Raw genomic sequence first — 11,969 nt, 5'->3', positions numbered from 1 at the left:
AACAGAGTTACCAGATGTCTGGGAAAACCCAGACATGGCCTCTTTTTCTAGGACTGTCTGGATGGTTTAGCCAGCTCTCCTGACTCCTCCACCTACCTTCTCCTTGGGCCAGGCCTCTGTAATTAAATCTTCAGGCAGCCAGTTGTAGCAATAAGCCTGCTGCCACTGGCCTGCCCCGGAAGCCACCTCTCTGCAGGGACTTCCTATTCCCGTGTAGGTGAGACTTGCAGAGAGGCGACTTGTGGAGCAGGCCGGCAGCAGCAGGCATACCTTGTTGCTACTGCTGACTACCCAAAGATTGAATTACAGTGGCTAGCCAGGGAAGAGGTAAGTGGGGAAGTCAGGAGCTAGAGAGCAGCGTCAGAGAAGGGAGGGGAGGGGGGCTGAAGAAACAGAATGGATGGAGTGAAAGAGGGAGGGGGCTGGAGAAACAGCAGTGATAGAGGGAGAGAAGGGAGAAACAGCATTATGGAAAGGAGTTAGTGCTAGAGAAAAGAGCATGGAGTAGGGTAGTGCTTGATGGGAGGGGAGAGATAGAAACAGCAGAAGATTGGAAGGAGAGGAGTACCCACGGAAGGGAGTTGGGGATTGGAAAGAGACAGACAGAAAGAAAGAAAGAAAGAAAGAAAGAAGCACCCACAGGAGAGGAGGGTTGGAAGGAGAGAGAGAAAAAAGCACCTGTGGGGGAGGAGGGTTGGAAGAAGGGAGAGAAGCACCAAAACAAGGGTACAGAGGATGGGAAAGGGGACTAAGAAAATGGTGGAATATGGGCATGGTCATGTGTCCTCTTTCTTTGACTTCACAAATATGGTAACCCTATACTGGTAGCTGTGGGATGATATTAGAGCACCAAGGGAAGAAGTGTAGATGGAGAATGTTGATGTTTTTATGTATGTAATAATAATAATAAAAAATTTGGTTCCGATAAAGAATTTTATATATTGGTCCTTTTTGATTATTCCTGCAGTCATTTTCATCTGTCCACTCCCCAGTTAATGCGCGGTAATGAAGATGTTAGCCACGGGAACGGCCTTTTATCTCTATGCGCCCTTGTGCATTAACCCCCCTCCTTTACAAAGCCGCGCTAGCAGCTCAATTCCTATGAGCGACCGAGGTGCTAGCGCGGCTTTGTAAAGGAGGGGGTAAACGTCTTCAAAACCCAGCGCAAAACAGAAGGAAGAGAAGCGTCTCCCCTGCACCAATCCCTCCTCTGTGCAATGTGTCATGTGTCTCAGCAGGTGGCGCTTCATTTTCAGCCGGCTCCCAGAAATCAGCTGAGTGGGGACCGGAAGTTTCTCCTTTGCGGCTTTTAACGCGCCACTTCCTGTTCCCACACCAGCATGGCGGCGCCCGTTGAAAGTAGGTCTAAAAGCAACTAGCCGTTTTGGTTCCGCCTATGGCCGCCGGGCGGATGAAGCGGAAGGCGCAGGGCGCTAGCGCTAGCGGCAGGCTGAAGAGGCTGAAGGTGTCGGTGGAGGCCTTCGTGCGGAAGGGAGAGGGACCCGGCGCCGTGCGCGAAGGGGCGCCCCTAAGAGCCGGCGTTAGCCGAAGGAGCAGGAAAGAGCTGCGCAAAGAGCAGCGCCGGCTGAAGAAAAGCCGGAGGAAAGATCACTACGAGTGGCGGCATCTGGCCGGCAAGGAGAGCGCTCCGCCGCAAGTCCCGGGGCAGAAGACCGAGCCGGAACGAAGTGCCGGGCAGCAGCAGCAGCGGCGGCGGCCGGAGGCGGCCGAGAGTGGGGAGCGGAAGGTGGGAGGCGGCGGGAAGGCGACGAGAGGGCCCGAGATCCCTCGGCGAAGCGGCTGCCAGGAGGCGAGGAAGCGGGCTCTGCTGGAGGCGAACGTGCAGGAGGAGCGGGAGATCCGCAGGCTGGAAAAGAGCTTGCGGCTGCACAAGCGGCGGAACAAGAGCTCTTTGCCGCAGTCCTTCGCCCGGGACGGACTGGATTATGTTCTAGGGGCTTTGGAGCCCGGAGCCGCTGAGTCCGCAGTATACGAGAGCGGGGAGGAGGCGGAAGATGCCGGCGCGCGTCACGGCAGCGATCCCGAGGAGGGGCAAAGTGACCCCGGAGAAGGAGGCGGCGAGTCGGGGGAAGAAGAAGAAGACGACCTCGAGGAAGAAGGAAGTGATAACGAGGAGACGGGGGAAGAGATGGAAGATGAACTACTAAATGAAAGCAGCACTAAAGACTCCTCTAGAGAGGGGAAGGTATGATGGTTTAATCTTATGTACGAGTAAATTAGTCCCTGCTGAGCATGGTAGAACAGCTGTAGGGTATCTTTGAAAGGCAGACCACCACTCTTTTCTGTTTGTTTGTTTTTTCCTGATTTGTCTGGCTCTTCCTCTTTAGTCACTCCTGGTTATTCATCGTTTTCTTGAATCTTTAGAAAGTTTGGAGCTAGAAGTACAAACGTATATATGACTTATTCAGTTTCTCTTTTAAATTGGATTGGTAGAGACTAGGAGCTCCTTTTACAAAGCCGCACTTGTGGTTTAATGCGCGCTAAACCCTCGGCTGTGCTAGCCACTACCGCCTCCTCTTGAGCAGGCGGTAGTTTTTCAGCCAGCGCAGGGCTTAGCGCGTGATGAAAAGTCGCGCGCCTTAAACCCGTTAGCGCAGCTTTGTAAAAGGAGCCCTAGATTTTTTTTAAATTTCTTTATTTATCACATTTCTTATTAACAATCAAGTATAATATATAACAACTTGAATCAGATCAATAATTTCCAAAGGAAAAAGAAGAAAAAAGAAATTTCTATTCAATTATATAGACCACAATACTTTGAGAATGGACTTCAGAAAATTAATTTCTAGAAGAGAATTATATAATTGATCAAACGAGAAAACAGCAATACCCCGTTGATCATAAAGCCAAAATTATGACAACTTACATATCTTAAGTTACAGATGCTGCACCCTCTCTAGATTCTACAAATTCTAACAGGAAATTTCAACAAAAAAGTTGCCCCCAGGGCTAGGACTCTTGACCTTAATGCCAAGAGTTCCTTTCTGCACCTCTGGGACCCCTGAGACATGTCAGGAAATATTGGCACAGTAGACCCCAAAAACTGATCATTTATATGTCGGAAATAAAGATACAATACATATTCTCTATCACTTTCTAAAGCAAGAGTTATCAGCAAGGTTTTTCTTTCCGTTATGACCTCAAGCGCTCTTTCCAAAAATGTTGTTAAATTCATATCCACCACTTTGTCAACTTGAGTTTCTTCATTTGAAGGTAATTAGCTCTCACAATCGGACGCAAATTGTCCGTTGGAATAGCAAGAATTTCTGTAAAACATTTTCTTACCATCTGCAATGGAGAAATCAAAGGACACTTAGGAAAATTCAAAAGTCTCAGGTTATTTTTTCTTAACTGATTTTTCAAAAGATTCCATTTTCCTTGCCATAAAAATTCTTTCCTTCACCAATTCATTTTCTACTACCTTCATGTCCCAAATCTTTTCTTCCTGTTTCTCCAACTTTTCATTTACCTTTGTAAAGGCTCAACTTTGGAAAAGCACCCCAAAATGAATGGAAGAGACGCCAGAAGCACCTCTCATCTCTGCTCCAGTGCTTGGCAGCTCTCCTACTGCTCCTTCTCCCAAAGAAGTTGGTGCGGGAAAGCCTCCAACGCTGAGGTCCGAAATCTCCATTCTGAACTTGGCTAACTCGGTCTCTCCAAGCACTGGTATGCTTCCTGGTTGGGGTGGGACTAGCCACTGCTCCAGGCTTAGAGACGTCCGGTCAGAGTGGAAGTTGGGATCACCTGAAGTCGTCGGGCTCTCCCCCGAAGTAGGGCAAACCGGCTCACCAGAGAGGAAAAAGGCTACCGGTAAGGTTGTCTGCCTCAAATGCTGCAGGACCACCACCGCCGCTGGAGGATTACAGTGCGTGGTTCTCTTCCTCTTTCCCATAACAAATGGGAAAGGCCACTGGAACCAGCGCGAGTGGGGAGCTGACTGCTTAGAGCCTCCCTCTCAGGCGTCTGCTCTCAATGCCATCTTAGCCTGCTCACTCTCTTTGGTTTATGGTAGAGACTTAGTTTTGACATGAAAGAAAATGTGCTTAATGGCTTGTCAGAGATCTAGCATGATTGGATGATGTTTACAGACTCTACATCTCATTTTCACATATTGCAACTGACAACATTACAAATAAATAATTAAATTGTACCTTAAAGTAGAAATGTGTGCATATATTGAGCAAGTGGTAACATATGCATAAATAAAGTGACTTGGCACCATTTTGAAACAAACCAAGCAAGGTTTCCCTTTAGGGCTTAGCTTCTGTTCACTTGTGCATCTTTCGAATAATTCTAAAATAATTAACAAAAGTTTGGACAATTTTCTGGAGGAAAAGTGCATAGTTTGTTATTGAAAAAGAAAGAAACTGCAGAATGGAATGTACAAGGTGCAGAAATCTTTATTTAAAAAACATATAAAATTGTGATCCTTAAAAAATGGCTCTCATATGCATGGAATACGGACCACAATTTTGTATGCTTTTTAAATAAAGATTTCTGCACCTTGTACATTCCATTCTGCAGTTTCTTTCTTGTTTTTGGTGTTTACCTTTTCTTATGTTCTTGCTTGTACTATCAGATGCACTCATAGATCTCACTTGTTTTCCTTTCCTACATTGAAAGGCTATCTTTGCAAAAGATTCCTGGATAAGACTCTTTCATTTCAAGCTGGTAAAATAAATGATTGGTTAAGTGAAACTATTCTGAAAGCTTTTTCCTACCGATCTCTATTGCTGTTTGTAACTTTGCTGCTTCTCCTTTATTGTGAACCCCTTAGAAATGTTATGGTATTGCACTATATAAAAATAGTTATTATTATTTCTCATCTTTGAACTCTCCAAATATTGTCTGTGTTGTTTTTGTGATTTCTTGTAGTTTTTAACACTAATCTTTTTTAACCTTTTCACTTACTGCTTTAGGAAACCATAGGAGCCTCTCGTTACCTGTTCTTTCATTTAAAAAAAAGAGGCTTGTTGCCTTTAGACTATTTCCTTTCGATTTTGCCCATCCAGCTTATCGCTTCTTGAGGTACTATTCTGTCATAGTCACTTGTAGGCTGAACCATCATTGCTTGCTCTGTGCTGATGGGGGAGTTTTCACATGATAGTAAAACTTCCTGAATCACCTGGTACAACACATCTTTATTCATTGTATGTAAACAAGTATGCATCGATTCTAGTTCATAGTGTATTGGTATTCTGTTGCAATGTCTTCCAGATTGTTTCAGGTCCCTATCCTATTCAAAGCCATCACCCATTTCAGCTGAGAGGCTTTCTGATATCAGCCTTTTTTTTCTTATCTCAGGGGAACCAGGAAAGTGATACAAAATATGTCCCGCCACAGTTGCGGTGTCCAGTAGAATTGGTAGATGCCAAGAAAATGGAAGAACGAGAGAGACTGAGGAAAAGTGTGAAAGGACTATTAAATAGGTATGATACTGTACACTTGCATTTGGGATAAACACTTAAGACGGCATACAGGGCAGAGGCCCCCTCTATTTTCTTTCTCCATTTCTGTCATACCAATCCCTGTTGGATCTCTCTCAGTAGTTTACTGCAGGCTGGAAGAGGATTTACACCAGTCTTGCTGAGGAATAGTTTAATAGATAGAGCCGTGGGCTGGGAACTTGAAGGCCCAAGTTCAAATCCCACAGCAGCTCCTTGTGGCCTTGGGCAAGTCACTTAACTCTCTGTGCTTGTATTATGCCAAAAAAACTATGAGGGGGTCCATTATTGTGGCATCATTAAGAGATGAGCCAGCTCTAGGTGAGTTATCATGGGTGTGTGGAAGATCATTTTGCATGAATATGCCAAGTAAACCACCATCATTGTCAAATATGTATCTGAACTGTTAATAATATACTGTTTAGTTTTCTTCATCAAACAGAACAATTTCAAGCATATGTATTTTTGAATTGCTAACTGGGTATCCCTCCTGCCGGTGATCTTCAGGGAAAGAGTGGGAAGTTTTCTGGCAAGAGGAACTGGGCATCATTCCTGCCGGTGGTCTTCGGGGAAGTAGCCGCAGGAGGAATTGTGCACTCCTTCTGCCGCATCTGTGTTGGGAGGGTTCGCTGTTGCAGCAGGAGGAATTGGGCACTCCTCCTGCCGCAAACATTTGTAGGAAGGGTCCTTGGGGATTCCAGCAGGAAGAACTGGGCATCTCTCCTGCTGGGGGGATGCCTTGGGGGTGGCAAAAGGAGGAATTGGGCACTCTTCCTGTTGCATCTGTGTCGGGAGGGTTCGCTGTTGTAGCAGGAGGAATTGGGCACTCCTCCTGCTGCAGACATTCGGGGAGGCTTCAAGGGATCTGGCAGGAAGGACTGGGCATCTCTCCTGCTGGCCGACTTCGCAGCTGGGGGGTTTTCTGCCATAGCCGCTAAGCTGATCATGGCAGAGAGATTCCCTTGCCGCGATCAACTCAGCGGCAATGTGATTCTCTAACCGGCGCCTGTGACATGGAGGCCGGTTAGAGAATCGGGGGGGGGGGGGGGTTGACGGACAGACGTGATTCTATATAGGATGCCCATGTGCAATTCTCAAAAGCAGCTTAGGTGGCTGCTGAGATTGGGCATCCTATACAAAATCCAGCCCCAAAAAGATCATTGGAAGGGTGTTTGGAGATTCTCTGGAGTAGAGGGAGGGATTATAGAAACATGATGGCAGGTAAAGGCCAAATGGCCCATCCGCAGTAACCATTATCTCTTCCTTTCTCTAAGAGAGGATAATTCAGAGTGATTTATGTATGTACCTGGGGGCTAAGAAAAGAGGTATAATGGAAAAAGTGCATAGTGTAGGAAAGTATTCTTGAGAGAATGTATATGTGTTGATGCCACACTTGACATGGTGTTTTAACTTTGATAGAAAGATAATCTGCTTTACTTTTTTTTCCTGCCTTTGGCACTGTGTTTAATAAGTATTATGGCATACGTTCCTGTAAGATGGTTTTCTGTATAAGAGGAGGAGGAGAAAATGCTTAGACTGTCACCAACAATGTCACCTCTAAGTATGACTTTTATAAGTCTTCTTGACTTATAGTTAGAATTTTTATGTTGATTATTTCTGCTCCCACTATAGAGTATACTTTGCCCTATATGTAAAAAAGAAATGTCAAATAAATAAATATACCATAAGAGGACTGTTTATGACAGATAATAGTGATTATAGCTTGTTGGCCAGAAAGTTACATGAGCTATGAAGTAGTGTGAGATCTTTCTTCCCTCTTCCTCCATAAGATATTGGTTTACACTGTTAAAGACAAATCCTTTGTTCTGTGGCGGTGGTGTACACAATAAGACTCTTGCTTTTATTTTGAGTATTTCTGCTGGAAGAAATAGAAAATTTATGCTTGCCGTGAACTCTCTTTATCTCCCCAACAGATTGAGTGAACCAAATATGGCCTCCATAAGTAACCAGTTGGAAGAGTTATACATGAGCAGTAGCAGGAATGATATGAATGAAACTCTGACAAGTATTCTTATGAGTGCTTGCATCACTCCAGCCAAGATGCCAGATAGGCTCATGTTGGAGCATGTTCTTTTGATCAGCATTCTGCATCACACTGTTGGAATTGAGGTAATATATAAAGAGATGGATGTGAATTTTTAAATTCATTGTATAAGGATTTTTAGAGTTGCTATGTATATTTTAATTTTTCTGAGACTATAGTTTTAATTGTATGGCCTTTGATATGGATAATGGTCTAGTAAACCTCTTGTATAATAATAATACTTAAACAGGTGATAGACTAATAATTTCACTGTTGAGGTTAAGGCAGATTTTTAAAAAAACAACAACTTTGAGTAATATTTTGAGGATTGTGCATAAATTTGTGTATGGGTGTTAGATCTGGAAAAGGACAAAAAACGGTACCATAACTAAAACCGTGGGACAAAAACGTGGTGACAATCCCGCAATGGACATAGGCGCGCAATCTTTAAACAGTTCCTGTTAGCGCTCTGAAGAGGGTTTGGGGGGACCCCCCAATAAACTTACAAGTGTTTGCGCTCCGGGGAGGGAAAATCCCCCCCCCCCCCATTACAGTGGAAACTACCATTTTCCTTCATTTTTTTGGATATTCTGCAGTTTTCAGTGTAGTGGGGGGTCCTCCCCCACCCCAACAGGAGCGTGATCACTTATAAGTTTAGTAGTTCCCCCCCCATACACACACACACCCTCAGAGTGCTTTAAGGTGGAGCGCATAAGTCCTGCGCAGGATTGTGGGCATGCAATTGTCGGCGTGTTTTTGTCCCGTGCGGGTTTGGTGTGCCACCCAAAAAAACAGGAGGTATAAGTGGAAACCAGAATACATTAATTGAAAAATCAAAGCACATTCTAGTCCAGGAGATTAAATGGAAGTGACATCCTCTTGTTAGATGTAATTGGTTAAACATAGAAACATGATGGCAGATAAAGGCCAGATGGCCCATCCACAGCATCCACTATCTCCTCATCTCCCTAAAAGATCCCACGTGCCTGTCCCACACTTTAAACACAGTCTTTGTCTCCACCACCTTTACCAGGAGACTATTCCACCCATGTACCACCCTTTCTGTAAAAAAGTATTTCCTTAGGCTCAGGAGTAATCTATCATCTCTTAATTTCATCCTACGCCCTCTCATTTTGAAGCTTCCTTTCAGTTAAAAGAGACTTGCCTCATGCATATTTATGCCACATAGTTATTTAAAATGTCTCTATCATATCTCCTCTCTTCCCACCTTTCTCTCAAGTATATACAGTATATTGAGTGATGGAATTCAGAAATGTATGGTATAAAAGCAGTGGATCCCTCAATAGCAAGAGGGTGGAATCAAAGTAAAATACAATGACCTTCACATTTTAAATAAAGCATAGAGGGATATAACCTGCATGCAATGACAAGTACAATTCTAAAAACCAAAAGGTATTACCAATACCGTGAAAAATCTCTAATTGAAAAATTGGTGTAAAAACAAACAAACCCTTATTTTACCCAACATCAGGATAGCACCCGCACAATAAATTTAATCTTGTAATTTGCAATTTTCAACAATTGAATAAGGGAATTTCAGTACGGGCTCAAATTTCCATATGAGTGACTAAGGCCCCGGGGATTTCAAATAAACTTCAAAAAAATTCTCCCCCCCCTCCTTTTTTTTTTTTTTTTTCTCCCACATCGGATGCATGTCTGCACTTTGTATTTATTTATTGAATGATATTATTTGAAGAAAAAGGGCAATTATGATGTACAGGGCAGTGTTTATTTAGACCCTTTGGTCTGGTGCTAGTCATCTATGAATACCTGCCCGGGGTCTTGGTCACTCATATGGAAATTTGAGCCCGTACTGAAATCCCCTTATTCAATTGTTGAAAATTGCAAGATTAAATTTATAGTGCGGGTGCTATCCTGATGTTGGGTAAAATAAGGGTTTTTTTAAACTAATTTTTCAATTAGAGAAGTACAATTCTAGCCAGAATATTGGATGGGCCATACTGATCTTTTATCTGCCATCATTTACTAGTGATGCATGTCATCTGTAAAACCATTAGAAACTTTTGTATGCTTTTGAACATATGCAGTAATTCCTCACAGATGTGTGGTCATAACAGTCTCGCTTGTTTTCCATGATTATCAGATTTTTTAAAAAATTGTTCTAAATTTAGATTTTTCTGTATTAATTTTTTGTTGTTTTATGAGTACATCTGCAGCTGCCACTCAAAATATTTAACAACCTAATCACAAACCATTACAACCAGCCCTCCATTGGGTGCCTCCTTTACCTGTCTTATGTTCTATTCTAGCCCTCTAGATAGTAATAAATTTAAGGACTCCATTTACTAAGCCGCGTTAGGGCTTTAACACGCGGAATAGCTCGTGCTAAATTGCCAGCGCACTAGACCTTAACGCCAGCATTGAGCTGGCATTAGTTCTAGCTGCGTAGCGCTAAATGTGTGCGCTAAAAACGCTAACGCAGCTTAGTAAAAGGAGCCCTAAGTCTCTTCCTCCATATCTTTTTCCTCTCATTGGGGAGCCATTTTGATCTGAACTGTCCCCCACTCCAGTACAGTGTCATTCTAAGCTGTGCTGCTCATAATACAGTTTTTAAAATCCAGAACCCCTAGGCCTTCCTCCTCTTTTTGTACTTTCAATAATTTTACTACTATTTAACATATCTTTAGCACTGATAGGTGTAGGCAGCACTCTGCAACAACATATTTAAGAGACAGTCCCTGCTCAGTAGAGTTTACAATCTAAATTAACAGACTATAGGACAAGTAGCGGCTTAGGGAGTTTCTCAGGCTGCTTCTAGGTATTTTCTTTAAAAATATATTGTTTAAATAATCCTGTCCAGTTCCAGGAAGAAATCTTCTGGGTCCTCGCAAGGAAGCATGAATAGGAATGAAATTCTGGCGAATGAATTTTTCACTACAATGGATTCTCAATGAAGGCACTCAAAAAATCTCACCTTTCCAAGTCTTTCTTAATTTGGTCTATTATCGAAGGATAAAGACTTGCAAACATATCTTCAAATTTCAAGTTTATTATTTATTTGCTATACCTCCTATCATTACTTCTAGGCGATTTACAATATATTTTTTTAAAGCATATATGTTAAAACAGGGAATTTAAAGAAAACATCTATACAAGAAACGTTAAGAAAAAAAAAGACAATGGCAGGAAACAAAAGGGGGAAAAATACAAATTTCACAAAAAGAAAATAAGAAAAAGTCCACACAAATGGGAAGGGGAGTAAAACAAATGTTCTATGCTTTGATGGTAGTTAAATCCTCTTAAGACAGTATATGCATCCTTAAACAGAAATGCTTTTAGATTCAGCTTAAATATTGGTAAGGATGTTTTTTGTCTAAGATAGCTTGGAAGGGCATTCCATAATGTAGGAGTAAATACAGAAAAAATGGTTTTGCATGAACTATGACGAATGGACAGAATCAAAAGGAGATTTTGCTGAGTCGGACAAAGTAATTTGGAAGTAGTGTGAGGGAGCAATCTATCGATAAGCTAAGAGGTTATATTCACTGAGTTCCTGAACCTGTCGAGCTTACAGGCAAACGTTAAATATGTCAAAATGTTATTCTCTGCTTTGATTTAACAAGGGAGGAAATAGAAGTTCACATGATGATGTACTGAAGTGCAGGTGCATGCAAGGCAAGATCCCAGGCTTTAATTTACTCTCTGTACCGCAATCTTTTTGGATTAGAAGGTTCTTGTTCTTGGGTGTAAGCTCTATATTCTTTGTCTTGGAACTTGATTCAGTGGTCATGACTTCCAAATTGTAGCAGAAGGAAAGACGAGCAGCGGCCCGAAGAAACTAAGATGACGGAAGTTGAGCCAGCCCTGAGCTCGCTGGTATGCTCCGCGTGAGTGGCTGAAGTTGTTGTTGAAGTTAAGACTGCTATTGAATTCTCTTTGGACAAATGGCTTCAACAAATTACTGACAACCAGATGTTATAAATGGCTGTCTGGAATCCATTAAAAGCAATTTTTCTGATTTGGAGGATAATATGCACCAACTTACTGGTACTATCACCAACCTCAAGTTACTTGAGGACAGTCTAGATGACATTGAGAATCATTCCCACTGGAGAAATTTGATATTGGTGGGGCTTCCGGAGAGCATTCCCGACGTGGCGGTGTGAGGGTTTCTGGAAACGTGTGCTGGTGAGTTCACTTCAAGTGCAGTTTCCAGTGGGCCCCATTCAGATCGAGTGGGCTCATCAGCTAGGGCAGAAGTACTTGGCTGAGGCTCGCCCCAAGTAGTCATCTGTAAATTGCTTTAATTATGATCACAAAATAGAAATTCTGTGAGCTATTTGCATGTGTGGCCTGCTTACTTATGAAAACAAATTCATTTTCTGTTTTCAAGATTTTTTGTGCAGATCTTCACAAGTGGCACTTGCGTACAATTTTGTCTTCTTATACCCGTCTAAACTGAAGGTCTTCTTTTTAGA

At 42.7% G+C, this 11,969-nt stretch overlaps 1 protein-coding gene across 1 annotated transcript in view; it reads left to right on the top strand.

The window, feature by feature from the left end:
• The first annotated feature begins 1,279 nt into the window (after positions 1 to 1,279).
• NOM1 (nucleolar protein with MIF4G domain 1) overlaps positions 1,280 to 11,969 on the top strand; it is a 55,349-nt gene continuing 44,659 nt past the window's right edge. Inside the window, exons 1-3 of the mRNA XM_033931608.1 lie at positions 1,280 to 2,206; positions 5,326 to 5,450; positions 7,400 to 7,595. Coding sequence (XP_033787499.1) covers positions 1,397 to 2,206; positions 5,326 to 5,450; positions 7,400 to 7,595 — 1,131 coding nt within the window. The 5' untranslated portion in view covers positions 1,280 to 1,396. The remainder of the gene's footprint in view (positions 2,207 to 5,325; positions 5,451 to 7,399; positions 7,596 to 11,969) is intronic.

This window comes from Geotrypetes seraphini, chromosome 2 (genome assembly GCF_902459505.1).
Source record: "Geotrypetes seraphini chromosome 2, aGeoSer1.1, whole genome shotgun sequence".
Taxonomy (NCBI): domain Eukaryota; kingdom Metazoa; phylum Chordata; class Amphibia; order Gymnophiona; family Dermophiidae; genus Geotrypetes; species Geotrypetes seraphini.
The sequence above is the reverse complement of the archived record's forward strand: the minus strand, read 5'-3'. Positions and strand labels throughout refer to the sequence as shown.